This window comes from Bidens hawaiensis, unplaced genomic scaffold (genome assembly GCF_021521415.1).
Source record: "Bidens hawaiensis isolate Kalapana, Puna unplaced genomic scaffold, B.hawaiensis_p1.1 tig00011081_1, whole genome shotgun sequence".
NCBI classification, from domain to species: domain Eukaryota; kingdom Viridiplantae; phylum Streptophyta; class Magnoliopsida; order Asterales; family Asteraceae; genus Bidens; species Bidens hawaiensis.
The window spans coordinates 615,978-642,382 of NW_027491856.1; the positions used below are offsets into that span (position 1 = coordinate 615,978).

General features: G+C 36.4%; 2 protein-coding genes across 2 annotated transcripts; one reads left to right on the forward strand and one right to left on the reverse strand.

Moving 5' to 3' along the window:
• The first annotated feature begins 750 nt into the window (after positions 1-750).
• LOC143537133 (proteinaceous RNase P 3-like) lies at positions 751-5,598 on the forward strand. The gene is made up of 6 exons (XM_077030964.1): positions 751-1,553; positions 3,099-3,200; positions 3,320-3,492; positions 3,587-3,707; positions 5,054-5,122; positions 5,345-5,598. The coding sequence occupies exons 1-6, from the start codon at positions 900-902 to the stop codon at positions 5,561-5,563; spliced, it is 1,338 nt and encodes a 445-aa protein (XP_076887079.1). The 5' UTR covers positions 751-899; the 3' UTR covers positions 5,564-5,598.
• A 15,236-nt stretch (positions 5,599-20,834) lies between these two features.
• LOC143537135 (alcohol-forming fatty acyl-CoA reductase-like) lies at positions 20,835-23,682 on the reverse strand. The gene is made up of 8 exons (XM_077030965.1): positions 23,447-23,682; positions 22,862-22,962; positions 22,557-22,752; positions 22,205-22,366; positions 21,763-21,844; positions 21,403-21,672; positions 21,185-21,312; positions 20,835-21,092 (listed from the first exon to the last, which is right to left on the reverse strand). The coding sequence occupies exons 1-8, from the start codon at positions 23,503-23,505 to the stop codon at positions 20,939-20,941; spliced, it is 1,152 nt and encodes a 383-aa protein (XP_076887080.1). The 5' UTR covers positions 23,506-23,682; the 3' UTR covers positions 20,835-20,938.
• Positions 23,683-26,405: the final 2,723 nt, after the last annotated feature.

A 26,405-nucleotide genomic window follows, 5' to 3' on the forward strand; every position in this document is an offset into this window, starting at 1 on the left:
ATGCCGGTCACATTGTTAGTTGGGAATAATATTAGCCAATGCCTAATAGTTTGTATTATTAAAATCAAAATTTCCTCCTTTTTTTTCCACTTTGAACTCAACCATATATTAAACAAAAATGAAAGACTAATAATTTCTTTTAGTCTACCTAGACATAACACAGTTTTTAAAGATCCCCATATTTTATAATTAGGCTAAAAGGGAGCAAATATTTTATCTCAGACTTCTAATAACTTAACTTAGTTTAAAAGATTAAAATCCCAAGTCTTGAAAATGATAAACATTTTAAGGCTTCACAACCCACACCTTCTCAATCGCAAACCTACTACCCAAGCAGCCACAGTCAAACGTCAAACCCAAGTCAGTCAACCCAGTCGAATCATATCATTCGTCATCATCATTCCATCTCTCGAGCGTTGACGCTTCACGACTCTTGTTCTAGTTCAGCGTCTTAGCTTCCACATGCCGAATCCAAATCCGTTTTGAACATTTTAAATTCGAATCGAAACACCCTTTCATAAAACGCAAACCTGAATAACCCGCAAATTAAATCCAACTTTGCACACTTACTAATAATCAAGGGACTACATTTCACCATTTGAAGTTGTTAATCAAACTCATAAAATTAGGGTTCTTCCGTCTCGTTAATCGCAACGATGAAGGATCCGATCAAAACCCCCAAAAAACCCCAAACTCCGGCGTCTAAATTCAACTCCGATTTCAGCATCTGCTCAAAAGACAAAGACTTTACCGCCGCAATCACTCTCTTCCAATCAGCAATCACCCAAAACCTCAAACTCAACCTCCACCACTTAAACTGCTTCCTTTACATATGCTCTAACTCAATCGAATCATACGCAGACATCGCAATTGATAAAGGGTTTGAAATCTTTAATCATATGCTATCGAGTAACATAAACCCTAATGAAGCTACAATTACAGCTGTTTCCAGGTTAGCTGCAGCTAAAGATGATGCTGGTTATGCGTTTGAGTTGGTTAAGAGTTTGGCTAAGTATAATGAAAAACCCAGGTTGAGAACTTATGACCCGTGTTTGTTTTGTTATGTGAAGAATTTGGATGCCGAGAATGCGTATGATGTCGAGAAGGATATTTTGAATAACGGGTTGTGTTTGGAAGAACCCGAGATTGCGGCGTTGTTGAATGTGAGTGCGGAGGTTGGGAATGCAGATAAGGTGTATGATTATATGCTTAAGTTAAGGGCGTGTGGGAAATGTGTTAGTGAATCGACGACGGAGGTTGTTGGGAGCTGGTTTAGTGGAGAGTTTGGGGAGAGAGTGGGGGGAGAGTGGGATACGGGTCGGGTTAGAGATGTGGTTGTGAAGAATGGAGGTGGGTGGCATGGGCTCGGGTGGATTGGGAACGGGAAGTGGGTGGTGCGGAGGACGAGTGTTGGTTCGGGTGGTGGGTGTTGTGGTTGTGGAGAACGGTTGGCGTGTGTTGATATTGGGAAGGATGATACGGAGAAGTTTGCTCAGTCGGTTGTTGCGTTGGCGGTTGAAAGGGAAAAGAGGTCTAATTTCACTCAGTTTCAGGTATAGGATGTTTTTAAATTAGTGTTGTTGATGTAGTTTGTGTTTGCATATATTTAGTTTGAAGGGGTATGTTAGAGCATAACATTTAGCAGTTATATTTTCTGTTATTCATTTAGTTGGATTGTTTGGACACCTCTATGCATAAGACGTGTCATGCTCCGTTTTGACCCGCTTTCTAGTTTTAGTAGACCTGATTGACATTTTGACACATTGATTAATTTGTCTCGACCCAAATGAACCCGTATATATATATATATATATATATATATATATATATATATATATGTTTTGGTTCATTTTAGAAGTGTTTCTTATTGCGAGAAGTGCGCAAAGTCAATTGAAACAATCACAAATTTTCTTTTATTATTTGTTTTTATATATAGATAGGGGTATACTTGTAAAAAATGGTTTGTTTTATATATGGCAGGTAATAATTCATGGAGAGTTACATATTAATTTATATTAACTTAGTTTTTTTTATTTATTTGTTTAAATTTTTGGTTAATCTGTATGTGTATGATTTGAGAGTTTGGTTCCATCGGTTGAATTGGGAATATGTCATATAACAAAATCAATTTGATATAGGTTATTGATTATGTTCTTGTTTGTCCCATGCATCAAATAGAACATGCTCGAAATAAAAATTAACACACAAAAAAAACATACTACACAACATATATGAAACTCATACGTACACCATACACTTTATGAATGTATGTATTTACATAATTACATAGGCATGTACACACGTAGGCACGTAGATACCTACGCACGTAGGGACGTACGTACGTAGGCATGTAGGTACATCCGCACATAGGGACGTAGGTAGGTACGTACCTACGTATGTATGTGTGTATGTGCGTACGTGGGCGTACACACGTAGGGACGTAGGTATATACGTACCTACGTAGGTATGTGTGTACGTACGTACCTACACTTCATATGGATACAAGAGGTTTTTACCAGTTTCGTCACTGTACTCTTGCAAATAACAAGATATTCATCATCCATAAGATTAGATGAAGCATTTGTAAACCTTCAAAATGATAGTACACCAAAAATATTAAATGATTTTCAAAAGAGATTTAATTGTGGCTTTAATGGAAAGATTTAATTGACTAGTTAAGTAATTATGAGTTACACATTTGTTTTTAATGATTGTACATAGAAAGTATAGCATACCCTTTTTGGTATTAAAGTTTATTAAAATGGTGAAAATAAATTACAAGAGTGCCATTTTGATAATGACCATTGATCAAACAAAATCAATGGATGAGATTCACTTCTTGCACTTCTCGCTGTAATATCACTTCTCGCAAGATCCATCCCCTATGTATGTGTGTGTGTGTGTATTGCCCAAAGCAGCCTTTTCTTTTGAGAATGGGTCATGATTGCTAAATTTTTTTCACAAAAATATTTAGTTATTTTTACACTCTTTGGTTCAACTGACACGTTGATATGTTTAGCTCCACGGGTCATATTAGATCATATATTTTTTTTTATTGGCCATAAAATGATGAATATAGTTTTTTTAAATTGTTTTAGAATTGGCTGGATGAACATAATGATTTTGAAGCTATAGTGGATGGTGCAAATGTTGGACTCTACCAGCAAAACTTTGCAGATGGTGGATTTAGTGTTCCTCAGGTTGTGTACGTCTCTAATATTTTTTTCAATGCTTATTATGCTTCTTGATTTTTTTTAAATTAGAGGCCACTTGTTCTAACAAATTGTATTTTGTTTTCCTGGAAATTGCTATAAAGCAGCTTGAAGCCGTTGTTAACGAACTACATAACCGAAGAAATAAATGGCCACTAGTTATTCTACACGAGAAACGAATAAACGCGCTTTTAGCTAATCCGTGTAATCGAGATATACTAGAGGAGTGGATTGACGAGGGGATTCTCTATGGAACACCAGTTGGTTCAAATGATGATTGGTAAGACGGTATAAGTTATTTGTTATCCCATGGTGGTTTAGATGTTAATTCAATTTAAGATATGCTTTCTTATATTTTTTGGTTCTCTGTTTAGGTATTGGATTTATGCTTGTGTAAAACTCAATTGTATGCTTGTGACTAATGATGAAATGAGAGATCATATTTTTGAACTTTTGGGGAGTAGTTTTTTTCCCAGATGGAAAGAAAGACATCAGGTATGTGCTATGTATAAATCTTGTTGATATTATGTTATATTCTGAGGTTTTAACTAAATCTTGTTGATATTCTGTTATATTCTAAGGTTTTAACTATCTATGCATTTGGTAATCCTATCCAGTTTGGGCTTCTTCAGTTGTAGTAGCACATTAGCACGTGATTAACATGTTTTTATTGCCTATTGAAAGGTTTGAACAAATACGCAGTTAACCTATGAGGATGACATAGTAGTAATTGCCTGATTCCCCTCTAACAGAGGTCTCAGTTTCGAGTCCCTCGTCCATTGATTTTCTTCTTCTTTTTTCTTTTCTTTCTTTTTTTTTTATCGAAGTTTCTACCTAAAATTCTCCAAACCTTACACTTGCAAGGATTTGAATTCACCGCCTCACTTTGAAGGGGCAAATGCCATACAACTAGGCCACGAGGTTGTGTGCTTGGTTTTCTGCTTTAACCTCTTAGAGCATTCTCAGCCCATTCCCTTAAAATATGTGAGGGAGATTTGTAAATTATATGGTATGGTTATAAGTGGTTGTGAGTAGAGGAGAGAGAAAATGTTATAGGGGAAAGTTAAATTTGGGGTTTCACTGTTCATATCGTATCATTTTTTAATAATTTCTAAAAGTGGTGTGAGTGGAGGAAAGAGAAAAGATAATGATAAAGGTATAAAAAGTATTATTTAATTAAACAGGAGAGAGAAAAATAGTGATTTTTAGTGTAATTATATTATGGATATAGGGTAGGGAATGGGTTGGGAATGCTGTTAAATGCCAGATGTCCAGCGGCTCCAGCCCAAGTTGTGACTTACCTGATCCTGTTGGTTAGTGATCCTGTTGGTTAGCAGTAGGGATGTAAGCCATGTTGGGCTCGGGGCTTGGTTTGTTTATCTTTACAAGCTGAATTGTTGAGCTCAAGCTCGTCGCAAATCCGATGATCAGCTAACTGAGCCTAACGAGCGAGCCAACAAGCCGAGCTTACCTTGGCATGGCTTGTTTACAAACATCGGGTTGATTTTGATCGAGCTATTTTCGAGCGAGCCATGAGTCTTTTAACAACTCTAGTTAGCATAATATTGGTGGGTTGCCTGAGTTTTTCGGCAACGGTTCTCATGCTTACCAGAAAGGAAACAAGCACACATTTTGATGAGCAAAATAGTCTTTTATCTTTCTCATGATTTTTTTTTTCGTTTTTATCCTGACATTATAAATCACATAGCTTGAGTCGTATAATCAAACAAAAACGCAACTCTGGTTCTTGATGCTTATTTGGTCTGTAGTTTGTAAAATAAACCGCATAATAAGATAATATAAAAGTAAACTTCTTGATGCTCTTGCTGGCCACCATGCAGGTTCACTACACATTTTCAAAAGGCCAACTTAAACTAGAGATGCCGCCTTCATATTCCCTTGTTATTCAGGTATTTTGCTGCCACGGTTTCACTTTATTGTTACCTAAGATGAAAAAAGAACAGTTTGTAGCAATTTTCACTAAACAAGTTTTTTTATTTGACTCGTTTGGGATAAAAGGCAAAGTTTCAAACCCAATCAACCCATACATAAGTAAACGGGTCAAAGTTATGCATTAGGCAACAGTATTATGAGGACCAAAATCTGAATACAAAATTTATTAATTTTATCAGGAATCAGAGAAAGGGGCGTGGCATGTACCTATAACGGGTGAATATAATGATGAGTCGTTAAGACCATGGCTTTGTATTACCCGTCCTGAAATCTGTAAAGATTCTGATGAGTTCTCCAAGTGTGAAGAATCTCGGGAATCTGGGAAGATGATTAACGGAATAGTTATAAACCCGTGTTCCAATTCTTCAAATAATTCTGACTATTTCTATAACGGGTAAAAGAAAGGAAAGATCCGACTTTTGAGTCTCCAACCAAGTAGATTCACTTGCAAGATTTAACCCCTAAAGTTTCTTAGAAAGGTTGGTGTTTCAAAATTTTGGTGACCCTGCTGTTGTCTGTCTGATATTGTTATATAATTAAAAAGTAGTATTTAAATTGTTTTATTTATTTTGTTAGCGGGCTGGTTCTCATTGATGTTTACAGTTTGCCTGGTTAGTTGCGTCATACCATATAACAGTATTCGTTTTGCTTGTGACTTATAAGACGTGCCCATTTTTCTCAAAACGAAAACAAGTGAAATGACAGTATGCATGTCTAATAGGGTGTAGTTGAAACCAAAATATGATTTAGGCAACTTTTCAGTTGTATGATTTGTACCAGTTGTCTTGAATTCACAAGTCCCTGATAAGCAAGATACATGAATGATCACTATATGTGTGTATAAAACTAACTTGAGAATGATCAATCAGTTATACATGTTAGTGTGTTAAAATATTATTTGTTGAGATTTCTAAATATATTTCTTACTCTTTCAGGTTTTATATAGTTTTACAATTCAAAGAAATTAGAAATATTAAAACCCGGATGCTATTCTCATTGCCCTTCTTGAATTCTTCAAGTTTTGACATTCAGTCAGTTTAAGGTTAGTTTGCCATCGCTTAACAATACACAAAACATATGTATGTTAGTGGTGTTCATGGTTCAGTATAAATCCGTGAAAGCGTTCAAATCGGTTATCGATTTGGTTTCACAATTAGTTTTTTCTTTTTTCTTTTCTAATTTTGGTTTTCGGCTTAAAAAATTTCAAACCGTATTGAACATTTTAAGGCTTAGGTTTACACTTTAGAGTCGAAACTAGTATGAAAAATTCCAAACCGGATCATGAGATTTTGGGCTGCATAATTGTTAGTTTTTATTTTTGCTGCAAATATTTTTGAGTTTTTATTTAAGGCACATAAATTTTTTGAGTTTTTATACTGCTTTAGTTAATTTCAATGGGGCTCTCTACGGCTCTACCATGTATCCATGTAGGCTTTGCAGAAGAGTTTTTATTTGGGCTTTAATCATTCAGAATGGACTAGTGTCATTTATAATAGTAGGAGTTTTCATTTGGGCTTTAATCATTCAGAATGGACTAGTATCATTTAGAATAGTAGGGAAGCCGGAAGCCTGAAGTGAAATTCTTTGAGAAAATTTATAGAAAAAGAAAGATTGAAACAGAAAGCATACCTGAGATAGGTGACAAATTTACGTTGTGTTCCCAAGTCTCGTTAAAGAGAGGAGAGGAAAGGAATTGGAAGGAAATAAAATGGCGGTTGTGTTCCCAAGTCTCGTTAAAGAGAAGAGAGGAAAGGAATTGGAAGGAAATAAAATGGTGATTGTGTTCCCAAGTTTTTTTTTCAGAAAGGAAAGGGAATTGAATAAAATGTTGTGTTTCCTAGATTCATTGAAGGAAAGAAAGGAATGGAATTGATGAGAAAGAAAGAAGAAAACAAGAACAAACACTTGGAGAGAAAGTAAAGGAATTGAAAAATAAAGAAGATGTAGAAAAAAATAAAAAGGAAAGGAAAAGTTTTCCTTTCTTTTCCTTTCTCTTCTCAGATAAACTCGGGAACACACCGTAATGTTTAGAAATTGTAACGTTGACATAAAAATATTTGGTTTCAGATAATTAAAATAAACAAACAGTTTCCAAACAATTTACTTTGTTTTGAAACAACTATGAAGAGATGGCAATTAAAAGAAAAAATAAGACTAAATTATAATTTTTTTCCTTTAAATATAGCCAATTTAAGGATCAAATCATTTAAACTTTAAAAAGTTATTTTCACTTTTTAGTTTATCCTTTAGATGACAAAGGTGCTGTTTGTTTTTTCAGAGGTAAAATGTCTGCAGTCTGCGGACCACATCTGCAGTCATCTGTAGCAGAAGAGGTGGAACAAACCTCTGTAGTCTGCAAGAAGAAGACTGTTTTTTAACGTCTGCAGACTGTTAAAACAAACAAGGTTACCAATCAAAGAAAAGTTTCTAAACATCTTTGTAATTCACTCAAAGTTGCAGTCATAGAGCATAACAATTCCACTCCCAAATACTAAAAACCAAACACTAAAAACCATGTGCAAATCTAATACAAGAAATCAAACCAAAACATAATAAACATTCAAGAAGCTTATATTGACAAAAAAGGTAGAGGATGTAGCGGCGGCGGTGGGGCGTGACAGTGGAGGTCGCCGGTGGTGGAGGTCGGGGAGGAGATGAAGGGGAGATGGTAGGGGAGGAGAAGGTAGAATGAAAGGGGGCTAGAGTTTGGAATAAGATAAAAGATGAAGAAGATGTGAAAAGATGTTGGTTCATGTCTTCTAGGATAAGAGGGCGTGAAGACGTTTTTTTAATGAAATGTCTTCAGAAAAACAAACAGTTTTCAAGCCTAAAGGTCTGCGCGTGGTCTGCGTAGCGCAAACATAAGAGACCAGGAAGATCTTCAGACAAAAAATAAGCACCACCAAAGTGTTTTGCTTTTTGTTCTTTTTACTAATAGCCATCCATTGCATTAGTTAAGTGACAACATGTCTAGTTAGATGATAACGAAATAGGTAGACCCTACATTATGACTTCATCTCCATCACCCCACCGGTCACCCTCTCTCTGCATTCTCTCTCTCTCTACCCTTCGTCAAAAAACACCATCTGTTTTGTTTGGGCACAAAGCCCTTCCTTGTCTCTGAATTGATCGAAAAAGACTAATGCTTGGTCCTAGAGTCGCTACCGGAAAAACGTATAATCGCTGGAAAATCGATTTATTCTCCATGCAACTATTTTGTGTTTGCTCGACACTTAGCTATGCTAATCGGACCTCAAAGGCCCTTCCTCTATTGTGTGCGTAGCTCGGTTCGCTGGAGATACTGGTGGAACCCTAGCCGCTAGATGCGCCTTTTACTACCCCAAATTGACCCATGGCCACCAATCTCTTGTATAAGCTTCGGCATCAATGGACAAATCTTTATCGGAGCCGTAGTTCTTCGTAATCACTTCAGGCATTGAAATTAGGTCTAGAAGTCGAGTGAATTCGAGAAAGGAGATGAAAGGGGAGCATTGTAGATGATGGGTGGGCCACATTTTTCATTTTAGGGATTTTTATATATTTTCCCTTGCTAAATACTCTTAATAATATATATCCCCAACCCCAAATATCAATTACATATTTCTCATTTTCATATAAAATTACCTATCTATCCTTATAATAAGTTAGAAACAGGATCAAATACATTTTATTCTTAACATGAAAACAGTGAGAACCAATTTGTTGTTATTATTAGGTTTATTTTTGGAAGTGTTTGCTGTTATTTTTTGTTTGTATTTGCTAATTTTAGATTATGAGATGTTATAAGTATTTGCTTATTTATATATTGTTGTTATTATTAGATTTTTTCTTTTGCAGGTATAAGTATTTGCTGGTATTTGATGTTATTATTTTGTTCTTAATTTGGATTCTTTTGTTGTAATTTTTGGTTTTTTTTTCTTTGTTATTGTAAATAATTGTTTATGTAGATTGGTATTGTAGTTGATATTGTTTCCTACATTCTCATTTTTGTATATATTTATATTATTTCATACGTTCTCATGTTAAGACTAAAATTCACATGAAATATGTAACAAAATGCCACCATCACTCAACATCATCTTCTTCCATAACCCACATATTTGACACACAGAACCACCGTCTGTCACACTAGAGCCGTCGCCGACCCACCATAACCTTTCATCATTTTTCGGCGACCTACCGACACCTTTCATCATTTTCTGACGACCTTCTGAAACAACCTTCACAATCTCGCCACCATCTTACCACTGTAAACCAAATCTAAAACTGTCTTCACCAAATCTAGAACAACTCACCGGAAAGACGATTACAAAGTGGTTTTTCCAGTATTTTGTAGCCACAACATGCAATTTTTATCCGAAACCACCATTCGGCACCACCAACACCTAACCGCCACCATCGCGTAACCAATCATCAAGCAACTCGTTTTCTCATATACAACAGCGACCTACTCCGACGACACCACCACGAACGCCTTTGTTTAGCCGAAACGGAGTTAATGGTGGTGGATCCAGGAGGAGCTTGGCCGGAACGGGATTAATGGTGGTGGATCCGCGGGGGAGGGGTAGCTTGGCCGAAACGGGGTTAATGGTGGTTAAAAAGGGGGAGGTTGAATTTTTTTCAATGATAATTTTTTTTGTTTTATATAATAGTTAAATATTTATTTTTACTTTTAGTTATTTGAATTTTAGGGTAATTTGATAAAATAAGGGTAAATTAGTCAACTAATAAGTTCGATTTATTGTAATGGGTAAATATGTAATAAAGGAGAAATATGTAATTGTTGTTTTGGTTTTGGGAAAGAAGTAATTTATTTATAAAATTATAACAAACTATAAAACAATCAAAAAGAAATAAAAAGGGAAAGTGAAAAAAATAAAATAACCAAAATGAAGAATGGAAAAAGTAAAAGAAGTAAAAAAAATTTCATCCCATATTGGTGGATGAAAGAAAATGGAAGAATTCCACCATGGTATAAATAATATTGTGAGTTATTATCCCACATCGTTAGATTATAAATCTTGTAAGCTCTTTATAAGGAAGATAGCTCACATGAAAATATTCTTATGTGCCAAATCACATCCAATGGTCCTGATTTTTTTTTTCTTAAAATAGTAGGTTTAATACAAATACAATGGTTTTTAGGTATCTGACATTGAAGCAAATGGTATTTAGGTGTCCAGCTATTTGAGATGGCTGGATTGAATTCTTCTCTCCTAATGACAATCCACGTAAGCATCAACGTGTAAGTAAATAGTGACTGGATCAGCCATCTGAGATGGCTAGATCCAACTTTATTCCCTTTGCCATGTGGCATCACAAGATGAGACAGCCATTTGACATAGCTAATTTAAGCTTACATATCCAATCATAAATTACTTTTTTTTTGCTAAAAACGTGGACTGTTGTTTCGAGATCAACCCACCAATTACTACTTTTAATCTATTTGCATACACCTTAGAGATCAACCCACCCATTACTACTTTACTAAACTTCTAATTGTTATAAAAGTGTCTAGATATTAAGTTAACAATATCCTCTTTTAGACATCCCCAACACATTTTTAAAAATAATAATAACTTTATATAACACTAATTTAGTCAATTCACTAAAAGCCAATGATGGTACTTAAACAAATCATACGTCTAAATGCATGCAAAATAATTAATATAGACTAAACCACCCAAATCTAAACCTAATCCACACCCCATCTTTTGTGGTTGTTGAAAAAGGGAAAGTGCTTTCCCACAAGAGGAATTCGGTAATTGTACTGCGTATGGTGTTGTTGACCAAACTGAAGCTCGATTTTCCCTTGACCAACGCTCTATTCGTAGTCGACACTAAGCAAGAGATAGAACATATCATTCCGGGCCAACTTCTCCTTAGTTATCAAAATTTTCTTGAGCGGGAGATGGACTGCACAATGGGGAAACACCACCCGGGTTATGCTCGAGGTTGAACAAAAGTCCATGCAAATCATGTTGTCATCTTAAAAAAATAGTACACCCGTGACTTTCTTTAATTGGATATGTAAGTTCAAACCAGCTATCTCAAATGGCTGGTCTCATCTTGTGCTGCCATGTAGCAAAGGGAATGAAGTTGGATCTAGCCATCTCATATGGCTGATCCAGTCACTATCTACTTACCCAATGTTGCTTATGTGGATTGCCACTAGGAGAGAGGAATCCAATCCAGCCATCTGAGATGGCTGGACACCTAAATACCATTTGCTTCATTGTTAGATACCTAAAAACCATTTTTTTTAATATTAAACCTACTATTTTAAGAAAAAAATCCAATGGTCCTAGCGGAGGGTTCGAAGCACCCGACATGTACGGGCTCGGCCGAAAGTGCGATGGAGGAAATGTGGCGCTTTAATGACGCACTTTGCACGCTCGCGGCAAAGTGTGAAGTCAAGTTTTATCGCGCTACGCGAAGGAGTAGAAGTTAACTAGAAATTATTTTGTCCTTCGCGCTATGCGACGTGATAGTCGCGCAACGGTGACATGTTGCCTGCCACGTGTCGCGTCACATGACATAGCTAGGGCTAACTCGAAAACCCTACTGATAAGATAATTCAAGTCAAGGAAAGATTAAATATTGCACGAGATCGTCAGAAGAGTTACGCGGATCATCGATGCAAACCATTTGGTAAGAAAGGAAAGTTGAGTCCAGGGTTTGTTGGACCATTCCAAATTATTAAACGAGTTGGACCAGTAGCCTATCAGCTAGAGTTAACAGAAGAAATGACAAGTATACATGATGTATTTCATGTGAGCAACTTAAGTAAATGCTTAGCTGATGAATCATTAAAAGTACCCCTTTAAGATATAAAGGTAAACGAAAGTTGAAATTTGTTGAGAAACCTCTACAAATTGAAGATAGAAAGATCAAGAATCTCAAGCATAAAAGAATAGTTCTGGTCAAAGTGAAGTGGGATTCAAGACGTGGACCAGAATATACTTGGGAATTGGAATCAGAAATGAAACGGAAGTACCTACACTTATTCCAATAGATCTCGAGGACGAGATTCAAAATAAGGAGGGGAGATTATAACAAACATAAAACAATCAAAAAGAAATAAAAAGGAAAAGTGAAGAAATAAAATAAGCAAAAGGAAGAATGAAAAAGTAAAAAAAATTCCATCCCACATTGGTGGAGGAAAAAAAATGGAATGTTTCCACCATGTTATAAATAAGATTATGAGTTCTTGTCCCACATCGCTAGATTATAAAACTTGTAAGCTCTTTATAAGGAAGAAAGCTCACATGATAATATCTTATGTGCCAAATCGCACCCAGTGGTCCTAGTTGAGAGTACGAAGCACCCGACGCACACGCTCACGGGCACGGACGAAGTGCGATGGGCGTAGTGTGGCGCTTTGATGGCGCACTTCGTGTCATTCGCGCGACGCAAAGAAGTCCTCCGCACTACACGACGTGATAGTCACGCAATGGTGACACGTTGCCTACCACGTGTCGCGCCACGTGGCATAGCTAGGGCTGACTTGACAACCCTATCACGACTTCGTGCCACGCGAACCAATTGCTTAGGTTTCCTTTGCGCTACGCGAACGGACCCAATTTCAAGTATATATAGGGTTGAAATTCAGACCTCACTCCTCTTCCAAAAAATTTAGATTTCTCTATTACTTTCTTATATTTTGTTGGTATAATACCCGAGTGGTCTTAACGATACCCTCTCCGATTGAAAGAAACTTTTAAACGCAAATCCGAAGGCTCTGCCTGAACAAGGTAAGACATTGCGTCATCGTGTCAAGTTTCTAATCTCGTGATTATCGTTATGATTATGGGGTTTATATACTAACTAAGATATATGATGCGGTCTCAATTATACATATTATTATATAAATATTCTCTACACTTTTAAGTGTTTGTGAGCCAAGTTTTTATTGAATATTATTAATATTTGGTTCATATGTGGGTTTTTAAAGTTTTAAGAGACAACGAGCCAAATGAAGTATTTTTAATAAAAGTTGCCACTGATGAATAAGGCTCTAAACAAGTTTTTATCTATTATGATTTTCATGGTTTATTATAATTGCTTCTATATTAGTTATTAAAATTAATATGATTTATCTAAGTAATGGATTTTGCATTTAAACAGAAATAAAGAAAAACAAAAAAAGAAAATGTGATGCATAAAGTTTAAAGTTGCCGACATTATTTGTTGATTGCATTCACTCTTATTATTATTATTATTCTTTTTGTTATTTCATGTTTATTTATGTCACTCCAAAAAAAGGTTTGAAGTTGGGTCGGTTACCTATCACGAAACTACTGGAATGGATTAACCTTGGGCTAAATTAAATACAAGTCAACTAATTAAATGGGTTAAATTCAAGATTGGAGCTCATGCCACAAATTCAGTTTCCAGCCCACCAAATTTTGATAGTGGGAATACCGGTCCACTAGGGAATATCTGATGTCGAGAGAGAACAACCACATATATCATAGGTGATCACAGAAATTTCCACCTGCATGATTCGGCCCATCTTTCTTTCCTCTATGATATGAGAAAACACTCCTCAGTGAGACAATGTAGTCAAGTCAATAGCAGCCAGAGCAAAAAGAAGGTCATTCGATATAGACCGGATGAGAAGGATAAATCAATCGCCAATGCTGATACAAAGAGAAACCCGTAACCGTGCTTTCACTTCAAAACTGAAGGGAATGAGCCGAGGTCAGGAACTGAACTACCTGCTTTCGGGTCAACTAAAGCAAGGGCAAAGGCTTCCCCGATGGATATATATCATATTTGTTATTCTCTTGGGATCGGGGGAGAGGCGCAAGTTTGGAGCCGCACAACAATCAGAAGGAGGAAGTCAGGAAACGCAAGAAGAAAAGAAAGGGAAATAAAAAGATAGCACGCCTTTGGCCAACCAGATAGCATCTGAGTTCAACACCTACTTATCCAAGCATCATTATTATTGGTTTAAATTTATTGTTTTCGTTATGAATTTATTATTTGAACCTTATTTATTTGGTTTGTTCTTGAGTATGGTTGTTAGCTAAACCTCTAAACTGCCTAGGCTTTATGATGAACTTTTGTTGACGTTGGATTTTAGTTTGAACTTTGCTTTTGTTATGGTTTATGATCAAGTAAGAGGTTTTATGTTTTTTTCATTCGATGCATATGTGTGCTTAGAATTGTTTGATGAGTTTTATTGTTTCACAGTTTCCTTGGTGATTGTTTCATATGATAGGATTTTATTAGGTCATCTACTGTGTGTTTTTGACTAGTTTATGGTTGATTTGCAATAAAGCCATGGGAACAATATTAATAAATCAAATAGACCTAAGTGTGCTGCTAATCTAAATAGCTGAGAGGTGATAGATTATATGAGAAGTCTTGGTTGTTTAAGATTGCTAGATTTAGTTCTTCGTAAGGAGTCCGTCTAGGTTTGATTTTTCAGCCTTGTTTATCTAGTCGAGTGAATACTTCAAACTACCTTTGATTTCTGCGCTGTAAGGTAGGATTTCTTATAAAGGTACTTGTCATAAAATAAATTAACGACCGTAAGCGAGTCTAATTTAACTGGTGTTTTTAAAAGCTTAATAGAGATCCATAGGTGTCTTCTTGAGAAGGGTCAGGGGTCCTGTTCGGGTTTTCTTTAAGTGAATAATTTAAGATCCCAGTTCCATAATTTTGCATTTTCTACTATTTGATAATTGATACATTAGGGATTCTAGCCTAGGTGGTTGCTTGTTATCATTAGAATTAAGTCTAGGTTTAAGTCATCTTTAAGTCTTAGTGATTAATTTAATATTAGTTTAATATTAGTTTTTAGTAAAACCCCCCAATAATAATAAATAAGTAGTCGTGTTTGTAGTTGAGTCTAATTAGCTAGTAAACGTAATTTAAAAAGTCCTGTGGGTTCGATATCCGGACTTACTTAGTTGTACTAGAGTCGACCGGTTCACTTGCCGGTTAGTAGTTTTAGTTAAGTTAAGAGTCTAGAATTATTACTTAGTGTCTAGATTAGCGTTTATTTAGTTAATAAATTAATAACTACTTTTAGCACATCAATATACTACATTGTGCTTAACTTAGGTGCTTAATATTAGGAGACTTGTTAAATATAAACTTTTAAGGTGAGACATTCGAGTTTTAGCACAACTCACAGTTGTGTGAGACAACTGATTTTCCAATACTATCATGATGATTTCCAAACCTATTAAACTCATGACAGATAGTCCAAATGTTTTTAAATATATTTTTAAAATATTTTAATTACATTACAGTGATTAAGTCTCTGTAGACTTACGGGATGGTTACTGCTGGTATTGTGGGGTTTTGTATACAAGGCTTGCCTACTGGACTATTACACGTTACTTAATGGACAAGTGTTAGGCAATAAGTAGTATGACCATAGTCACAGATATGGTCGAGTGACAAGTGCCTTTCGGTAATTTGTAACAGGAAGATGTAAAAACATCTTAATGCTGTAACTTTAAAATGTGTCATTTACAAATGAATACACTCACCAGCATTTCTTGCTGATCAAATATTTTTAAACATGTTTCGGGTAACTTGTTAGAGACAAAGGAATGATGTATGCGGACTTCCAGCTTAAATAAGTGGCTTGTCACCAGAATAATGAAACGTGTTTTGTAAATTAGGGTTTATCCCTATAAAACCTATGTTTGTATAAAAAATGGGTTCTAATTCCAGTTTATGGAATAAGAATCATGGTGTTTTTATAACTCTGAGCATTTTTCCTAACTACGGTCCTAATGAAATATTCCGCTGCAACTTATTTTAATAAACACTGATAGCACCACTCGATGTTCACGGCTCCCCTCCCGAGGTATAGGGGTCGGGGGATGTGACAAAAACGCACTGAGATGGTTATATAATATATAAAATTCCAACTGCTTTTCTATATGTAGGCTACGAAATAAATTTATTTAAATTGATTTTATTAATTAAAATATAAAAAGAATTATAAAAAAAGTATCAAAGTCAAAATATCAAATTACATAAAATTCACTTGAACTTAAATAACTATAGAGGCATTTACTTATAGTTGTAAAAGAGTAAAATGATAATTAAAGATTAGAAGGAAAAATACGTAAGGTAGGGAGGTGAAATATTTAAATGAGTTTTCATTTTAATGCTTAATTTAGAAGTGGGACCCATAAAGTATTTAAATTTATTATATTTTCAAAATTAAAGGATGCTTTAGGGACATGATGAAAATTACCATTTTGTTCTTGTATGGCTAGCATATGCCAACACTTAACAAACTTTTTGGATGTCAAAAAATAAAAAGCGAGACAACTTGTCACTTAAAAGACAAAGAGTAAAAATAAACTTTTTAAAGATTTTGATTCACAAAACGACTACTTTTAAAAAATAAAAATTGTGATTTATTAAAAAGAAAGAAAAGTAATGATGCAAATAGCTTTGTTGTTATGAAAAGACCCAAACCGTACGTCGGTATCGAGGTATATAGTTGTAGTTGTACTAAGAATAGTGACCGCCAAAACAATATGTTGCTAAAATTAAGGCTGAGGGGTGTGGAGCGCTACGAAGGGCGCAAGAGGCCAGACGATCGCGCCCCGGGGCGCGAGCACCACACCACCGAGGCGCGATAGGGGCGCGAGAGGGGCGCGAGAGCGGAAAACGATGCAGGCGCCAGGGGGCTCGCGGGAGCTGTTGCGCGTGAGGGTGCTTGGGGAATGGTGAAAGAGCCGTTGGAGGCTTAAATGTGAATAAAAAAAAAAATTTTTTTTCCTCTATATATATCACAATATATATCACATATATCCACACCCAAAACCATTCTCACATACCACACCCAAAACCAATATCACATACCACACCCAAAACCCGAAATCACCCCATATTCCAAACCTTTTTTTAAAAACATGGCTGGAAATTGGTAAAAAAAAAAAGAATGAGAGATTTGGACTTCCTTGCAAGAGACTTCAGCCACCTAAATCCGGTCGACCAAATGCTGATGGAAAAACAAAAGGAACGTATCCGGAAGAGGTTGATCGAAGAAGACGAAGCCGAATAATAAGAATAATGTTTTTCTTTAGTACTTTAATTTTTTTTTATATATTAATGTGTTTTTTTAATTAATGTGTGTTTTTTTAAATAATTTCTTGTTTTTTTAATAATACGTTTTTTTAATACATTTATAAAAAAATAAAAAAATAAACCGCTCGCGCCCCCTCTCGCGCCCCTCCACACCATGGCCCGGGGCGCTATCACCACTACCAACACCCATCTTATCAAGTTTCTCTCTCTGCCACACGTCACAATATTATTGGCTGGCGCCCCCACTCACGCCCCCTCTCGCGCCCCCCCACACCCCTCAGCCTAATATTTGATAGCATCACAGACTCACAGTAATATAATTGTGGATTTGTGTCATAAACAGTGACTTAGATAGAGACAATACAGCAGAAAAACAATGCACGTTGGTATCTTTCAAAGACTAATTAAGCAAATAGAATATATCACTCGAAAACAACAATGCAAATAACAACACAAATAGCGACAGCATTTTACGACAAAAGGCGTCTCAATAGACAAATTTTTTGGTGGCACATGACCTTCTTATACGATTTTAACATGTGCAAAAATTATTAACCATGACATTGTAATTGTGTGTAAAATACTAAAATTCTCTACTTTTAAATCTTTCACGTTTGAAATTCTTTTACCGTCCGTTTTATGCGCTATTTAACCAGAACAGTTCTTACCACGTACATTGTGATAATTGAAACCAAAACGCATTCCACATCCCATTCCCATTCCATCTCATTCCCCATCACCCCCCCTCCCCCTAAAAAAAACCTCCATTCTTAAATGCAGGGTGAAATTGTCCCAAAAAAATATCATAGAAAACACCTCTAAATCCCAACCCATCTCCATCCTCATTTTTTTATGGGAGAACAAACCAATCTCCAATATATGCTTCTAACTATTCATCTAGCGTATCTTTACACACACACGTATATATACATAGAGAGAAAGAAAGTAATCATGTCGCGTTGATGCCATACATGACGTGAAAGGCACTTTGAGACCAAACATGTCGTCAAAAGCGTGTTTATAGGGGACATTTATAAAAACTTTTATTTATATGGACAAAACTAGAATCTCTCTCATTAGTCAGTAATAGAACATTTTGAAAAGGGTATCATTGTCCATCAAAAATGTGCCACGTGTAGAAAGTCTAGCAAGTCCGAACAAATATGAAGAGAACCCGTCGGCCCCGTCCATTTTTGAGGAAACATCAAAACTCATCGGATCCTACTGATTTTAAATTGTTATCGTCTTCCCCGTCTAAGTTTGCACCAAACTCATCTTCCACATCCAAGTTTGCACTAAATTCGTTCTATTTTTAAGTTTTATTTGAATATTATATAAGTATAATTAATTTCATTTATATTTGTTTTCTTTTATAACTATTGAAATATAAAGTTTCATAAAATTTCGAATATATCGTTGAGAAGTACTTATTTTTATCTACGTGCCGACATAAACTTTATTTAAAATCGAGCTGGGTCAAATTTTTGTCGAAACGTTCAATAAAAGATTGACCCCTCTTGTTTTTGAACAAAATTTATGTCTTTACGTAAATAAAATGAGTACGTCTGAACAATATATTCAAAATTTTATATTCCAAAAGTTACAAAATAAAAACAAAATATAGATGAAATTAATTATACTAATATAATATAAAATAAAACTTAAATAGAGAATATTTTAAAAGTTGGACGTGAAAGACAGATTTGATGGAAACTTGAACGAGTAAGACGGACGTGATGCAAACTTGGATGAGGAAGACGAATTTGATGTTAACTTGGAGGGGGTGCAAACTTGGATGAGGAAAATGAGAGTAATTGAAAACTGTCAGATCAAACGAAATTTGAAAGGACTTTTTTGGAATTATAAAATAAAAGGGGTTAAGTTGGATTAGTCTCTCTTCATTTGGGTTATTTTAGGAATTTTTTCAATATTTTAATATACAATTAGAGTAGGCGATAATTTGATGTGACTCTTGGCTGCATTTTAGGAGTTTGGGGTGTTTTTGAAGTATAGTGTAGGTGTGTTAAAGGTTCGGTTTAAAATGGGAAACTGTTTAAATTGATTATCAATTTAGTTTCACGGTTGGTTTTTTTAATTACCTTATGGTCGACCGGTTTTAATATTTTCAAACTGTAACGAACGGTTTGATTTACGGATTATACCGAAAACCAACCGTATAAAACCATGAGTGGACCGTAATAAATTATTATATTAAAGTTTTAAAATGTTTTATATACATTAGAATAATTAAAATTAAAACTGTTTTAAATCTATTATTGCAAATTAAATCAAAAGTAAGCAAACTAGTTTCTTATTCTCAATTGTCATTTCTCAATACAGTAAGTAGACTTGCTTAGTGTTTAATTTGCAAGTTTTCAACGTTGTAAGTCTCTTATATTCATGTTATAAAATCCTTATAAACTGTTTGTCCATAGATTTTGTTTAATGTTAATAATGTCGAAATCATCTATATTCTTTTTGAAATCTCTTATGTCTAGCTTATTTTGGACATCTTGTATCAAAGGCCAACGAGCCCAAACGTGAAATCAAACCGGAATCAAACCGTGGTTCGGTCTGGTTTAAGAGTTCGACGGTTTGATTTTAGTTTCCAAATGTAAAAATCCTTACATAATAGTTCGGTCATAATTTAACCTATATTTTTTTATATTATTCGTAGGTAGGTCAGAGGGTTTATATTGAAGTTTCTATATTCATCTATAAAAATAATCTCTTACAAAATTTATTTATATATAGAGATTTCTATAATAAAATCTGAAAAATAATTTAAAGATAGATCGAGATAGGAATAGAGATGTAGAAGAAAAATAAAACAAGTCTAAAATTTAAAGACAGAGAAGAAAACAGAAACTCCAATATGAGTTCTCCTACAATGTGTACCAGACCTTCTAGTCAAACTTATATTTATTACAGAACAATAACTTTTATGTTGTTTAAGAAATGTTAACCAAAAGAGGTTTGGATACCGGAGACCCAAGTTTGAATCCACTTGTGTTATTTTTGGGTGGATATTGGTAATGAAAAATTTAAGTTAGGTCTCGTGTAAAAGTTGTCAGTTCGAACCTAGAGCCTATCTGGGTTTTCGTTCCACCGTGTGTTACGCGTATTATGCTCTTGTGGTGGCAGAACGTCTGTCAAGCGGCAGTTGGCGGTATGATTTTCCGGAGGAACGCCCAAACCAAACTCTGAAGTCAGCGCGGGCCTGATTAAGACAACATAGTCTGGCCAAATTGGGGTATCGAGGCTCTCCAAAATTTAAAGAGTGGTAACCTAAATACAAGAAAATCATCATTCTAAACAAAAATGACATTGAGTTGCAACCTTTTGTGGTAATAGCTCGTTTGATTGAAGTGATCATCTAGGTATTTTGAGTGTCACAACACATGCAGTTGGTAGTCCTTGTCAATCTGCTACTCGAGTTTTGTTACAAGTGATATTTTTTTAACGATCAATAAAGTCCGGCGACCCGGATACACCCATTATTACAAGTGAATTAATTGAAAAATATAATTTTGATCCAGAAAGAAAATTAACTATATGACATGGCTTGATATATATATATATATATATATATATATATATATATATCTTTTCCATCCAGTTTTGACCTTACCTTTTTTACAAAGTAATAAAAATTCATAGATTCATTGTTGTTTTGAACTCATCCAGGTTTGACATCACCCTGATCATTTGAATTCGCGTTCTCTTACTCCGGGAAGGTGTATATGCTCGAAGTACTCGTTCCAATCGATTATCCTTGGATCAAAATAAAATATGTTCTCTTCATCTCCGCTCTCTCTAACCACCCTCCGTAGCATTTCGGTATTCATATCATCATAGCTGGCACACATCAGGTTTAATTTGTAACTTAGATGAAAATACAAGGTGAAAAGTCACTAAATAATTTAAACCAAGATTTAGAAGCTACTTACAAGCTTTTTGTGAACAAGTAGGGTTTGTAAAGGTCCACTAAACGTAACACAAAGTCGATCTTATATTTAAGATTCTTGTATGTGTCTTCAAAAGCGCGGCACAGTATAAAATTCACAAACTGAAGCACCTAATTAATTAAGGAATATGTAAAATAATTGGCCCCTATATAGCTGAGATCAGAATTAGTGACTCGAAATGAAAAGATATAAGAACAGACCATGAGCGGAAGCAAGTAACGAAGAGCAATGTATCTATGGAAGCTAGTCATTGAATTCAACACGGTAACTTCACCGACAATGATCGGCTTGCCATTCTTTCCTATGCATGGATAATTGGTAAAATACCGGTAGCCACATCTTTGAATTGTGCTGAATTTAAATGGATTTGATACCGAAGATCCAACATGGTAAATTGTTTCAGAACAAGCTAGATTTGCGTGAGCGGCTATTGCTGCAATCATAGCATTCACTACCATATCCGCCGGCACCTAACAGTTTTCAACTCCTCGTCGTGAATTATTTTGAAAACAAATGTATATTGAGCATCTTAAAAGATGCTTTAAGGAAATGAAACGCACCACATCGTATATCCCCTCAGGGTTTCCGAGGAAACATGTTAAACGACCTTTGCCATAACTGAGAGCCAAGCTATCAATGGTCCTGTTAATTTGATATCAGGCTGTTACTAAATCATGGAGCCAATTTTATCATATTTCATAGCGACACATTCTTATAATAGTAAATTAAATATACTTTTTTGCCAATTTTTTATTAAGTGTGGAGAAAAGGTGTTAATCTATGGTTTTACTAGCATCATCCTTTTATACTTATGTCATACCAAAGTTGTTCACTCTGTTTTTATGTGAGCATATGTCTCCTCTTATGGATAGGTAAAATACCTAGACACCATTAGCGACTCGATTATATACTTATGACACTCCTAGCTAGTGTAAAAGGACATTGCTTGTTTGTACTTGAGTCACGTCTGCTAAAATGAAAAGAAACCCGAGAGTCGTTTACCTGATTCCTTCAACCCAGCCGGGGAAGGGTTCCTTGAAAGTACTAGTAACGATTGTTGGGCGAATAATAACCAGTGGCATGTCTCCTTTTAAGTGCCCTATAATCATCTCCCCTAGTGCCTTGGTGAAGACATATGTATTTGGCCAACCATAGTGATGCGCCCTATAAGAAAAGCTTTTATTATCAAGTCCAACAACACTTAAATTTGTGCTAAAAAATAATAATAAATAAAATAAACTCAAGATGCAGTACAATACAAAGGAATAGTTACGAACTAACGGTTGTTGTCAGAAACAGTCTTTTAGTGATACTTTTTTGTTTAGCAGTGATAGTGATGAACATATTAAAATACCTTTGCATTCCCAAATCTTTCATGGCTATCTTAATCGATTTGTGGCTAGAATTATGATCAGATTTGAGTTCTTTCAGTTTATCTTCAACAATCTTCCTCTCTACATCTATGTCTAGACCAGGTGTTCCATTGAGTGACTCTCCCAAGTAGTATGGAGTTTCAAGCATCAATCCAGGCTTCTCACCGGAGACATAGGCTGAATTTACGTAGTTTTAATTAGGCAGTCGTTGTACCATAAAAATAAAAGAGTTAAATGTCTTTTTTCCTCATGAATAATTCAAAATAATTAGGGTTGGAAAAATAACCAGTGGAAATATGGAGAAGTAGCTTTATGTTGACACATTTCTGAGCGAACTTCAAGACGTTCTTGGCGCCAAATGTATTAAGATTTAGGGCTAAGTCATAGCTACAACAAACCAAGTAAGCATCAGTTTGTGTTCCAAATTAGACAGATAATAACATATGCAATTTGAATAATAAGAAAATTTGAATTAAGTTCAGATTGTTGGTTTTCAGTTAGGAAATGGTCTAGATATCACATTAAATCGCTAACATTGATGATAAGTTACCGCCAACAACATGTTATCTTTGAACCCCTTGGACAGTAGGAGGGTTAAACAACCGTCAACCGAGTTTGTTGGTGTTAGGAATAACAATATTCCAGAACGAACATGTAGCGCACATATCTTATCGATCGAGCTTGTATTAATGCTAATTGTGGTCCAACTTTGATGTTAACTAAATCAACTAAATTAAATGTCTTGATAATAACACAACAATACATGCTTCGAGCTTGTATTAATGCTAATTGTTGTCCAACTTTGATGTCAAGTAAATCAACTAAATTAAAATGTCTTGATAATAACAACAATACATGCTCATATATATACCTTTCATCAAAGTTGGTGGTGGCGGCGGCATTGACAACAATATCAACATCTCTCCACATTTCGTCTTTCAAAGTGGAGTCTTGTACTCCCAAATCCTCACAAGTGATGTCTCCGCCAACCGGAGTAACCTTTTCGGACAAAAAATTCTTTAGGTTTGTACCATGTTTCTCTTTCAGGAGCTTAAACAAGTCCTTCCCCACTGCCTATACATATTCATGTGAAAAACCTTTCAGCATTTATGAAATTCAGAAGAAAAAAAACATAGACCTGTAGAATTTAAGCAAGATAGATAAATAATATGCCACAACGACATGAATAACACCTCGGTGTTTGAAGAAACACTAAGTTACCCCGGCAGATTACGGATAATCTTAGGGTCAAGTAGATGTTTCCCACGATGGTTAGGTCCGGCAAAGATGGTTATTCTTCTGATGACCTACAAAACAGACACCGTGAGCTCGTCACTGAGAAGGGGGGGTACCTCCTTGTGACCACCCTCCGGCGTGAGAATCAGACTAGATTGCTCTGAATACAAGTGTATATTAAGAGAAATAGCTAGAGCAGATAAGATATGTGATGGTATAAGATGTTATATGATGATCATACCGTTCCAAGATGTTGGAGTATTTATAGCCGAAGGTAGGTTTCCAAGCAGGTACAGCCAGCTGTATAATATTCCTTTTCTACCAACTGTGGGCTACGCACGTGCCGTGCTGGTGGTTGGTGGGTAGGCAGCGGCTGATAGTGACATGGCCGGCTGTGTACTATTCCTTTTCCACCAACTGCAGGCTATGTACGTGCCACGATGAGGGTTGGTGAGTAGGCAGCGGCTGATAGTGACATTTTGTACTAGAGCGTGCTCCTCCTCGTTGTCATTGAGCTGTCACCCTGTGATGGGCTGCTTTGATCAGATCTTGTCTATTTTGTCCATACCTTGGCAGGTATAGTACAAAAGATCCTCCAGAAGCGTACGGACTGGCTCATTTGGGCGGGAGTATTCCCGCCTTGCTCATTCCTTTTTCAGGTGACATTACTGAATTATTGAGAGTTAGTGCCTTGTGCGTGTAGCCTTACTGTTAGTGCGGGTAGCCTTCCCTGATGGCTTGTATCCGCAGCTGCGGGAACAGGCGGGGTACTTCACCATTGGGATGCTTTTCCTGCGGGAACATCTGGCGTACTGCGCGTAAGGTCTTCATCTCTCTGAGCATGGTGGGTCCTGCGGAACCAGTTGGTCTTTGCGCAGACGTCCCTCTTCAAGGTGAGTCTTGCGGGTCCAACTGGGCTCTGCTGGGACCTACCTCTTCAAGTCCCCCCATTCCAATGTTCTTCTCATGAATTGTTAATAAGTGAGGTGAACTTTTGGACTTAAGCAAGGGGTTTTGAAAAGGGTTTGTAGTTTTAAGGTTTTCCGTGGGGATTCTTCCCGCGGTTTTCCTAATGTCACGTGCAGAAATTCCCGACTTTTCTGCTTGATCTTTGGGTATGATGCGGGTAGGTGTGTAACCTCCTCGCAAGTCAGGAGATTTGAGTTTCACATGTGTAGATTCTCCACGAGGTTTTGGTAGTTTTAGACATAGTGATCAATTATGTTAAACAACCAATTCCATCTTGGAGCTTCAAACAATCTAGTTCTCAACGTTCCCGCTATGCGGGGATGTTATTTCCCTTTCCACAAGCATGGCCCAGAAGATCCTTCTTGGTTTTAATTCCCTGCAAGTGCTAAGTATGTGAAGGGTTTCGCCTTGACACTGTACCCGCACTCGTCTTATAGTTACTTGACTTCCAAGGTATTCTTGGCTTCAATTCCCTGCAGGTGCTAAGTATGTGAAGGGTTTCGCCTTGACACTGTACCCGCACTTGTCTTACGGTTTCTTGGTTACCAAGGTAAGGGGGTGTATTCCCTCTTATTTTGAATCTTTGTTTCACGCATATTTTAGTTTAACTTAGCAATTTCTTGAGTAGTTTGGATGAGTTAACCTTTCAACGTGGCAGATGATAGGTTAAAGTTTTGCTCTCTTTCGTGATTGTGCGGGTAAGACCATCACTTTCACTTAGTAGGATGGCTAAACTTTACCTATATCTGACCTGCGTGAAGGTTTTCCTCATCTTTTCCTTAGAAATTTTCTAAGTGTTTTAAATAAGTCAACCTTTCGACGCGCGGTTGTCAATTGGTTGATGTTCAGTTTCCTCTATCATGATTGTGCGGGTAGGACCGTCACTTTCATTTAGTGGGATGACCAAACTTTACCTATAACTGACCTGCGTGAAGGTTTTCCTCATCTTTTCCTTAGAAATTTTTGCCGTTTTTTGTGTTTATGCGGGTTTTGCCGCCTTCCACACGCAACGACTTACTTCCCCACTTATTTATGCGGTGAATACCGGCATATCAGTGTGGTCAGATCATAAGTATAAATGTAAGACCATCAGCGTCAATGTGATAAGGAGAATCATTTCCATTAGAAGTGGCTCTAGGCCTTTTCTTTATAAGTTTGGAATTGATCTACATGCAGCCTGTGTAATTGAGCTCCCTTCCATGTTCTTGGGATGGGGGTGCCATCGAGCCTTTCGAGCCGGTATGCACCTGGTTCGGAATCTCGTTGTTTACGCAGTATGTAGTCTCCAACATTGAAGCTACAGTTTCATCCGTGTTTTCCCCAACTGGGGTTCTACACACAATAGCCTGCTTAGCGTCCATTACGCCACGAGGTGAGTGAGTTTCCCATTTCTGACGAATGCTTCGACGACGTCCTTCAAGGCTACGCATTCCTCCGTGGTGTGGCCTTTTGTCCTGTGGAAGTCACAGGATTTGCTTTGATCAGCGTTTGGACGTTGTCGGATTATTGGAGCCTCTGGCCATGGGAGCCTCTCGGTGGCAAATATCTCGGTGACGCTTTTGGTGAGTGGCGTCCATCTGGAGTTCCGGTTCGACGACTGCATGTTATCCTTTCCGCCTAACCGA

Excerpts from the sequence above, each read along its gene's own strand:
- LOC143537133 (XM_077030964.1), top strand. The coding sequence starts at position 900 with ATGCTATCGAGTAACATAAACCCTAATGAAGCTACAATTACAGCTGTT. Across the intron at positions 3,201-3,319 it reads GTGGATTTAGTGTTCCTCAG|CTTGAAGCCGTTGTTAACGA; the intron begins GTTGTGTACGTC and ends GCTATAAAGCAG. Across the intron at positions 5,123-5,344 it reads CATATTCCCTTGTTATTCAG|GAATCAGAGAAAGGGGCGTG; the intron begins GTATTTTGCTGC and ends TAATTTTATCAG.
- LOC143537135 (XM_077030965.1), bottom strand. The coding sequence starts at position 23,505 with ATGTGGAGAGATGTTGATATTGTTGTCAATGCCGCCGCCACCACCAAC. Across the intron at positions 22,963-23,446 it reads ACCACCAACTTTGATGAAAG|CTATGACTTAGCCCTAAATC; the intron begins GTATATATATGA and ends GGTTTGTTGTAG. Across the intron at positions 21,673-21,762 it reads CTGAGGGGATATACGATGTG|GTGCCGGCGGATATGGTAGT; the intron begins GTGCGTTTCATT and ends GAAAACTGTTAG.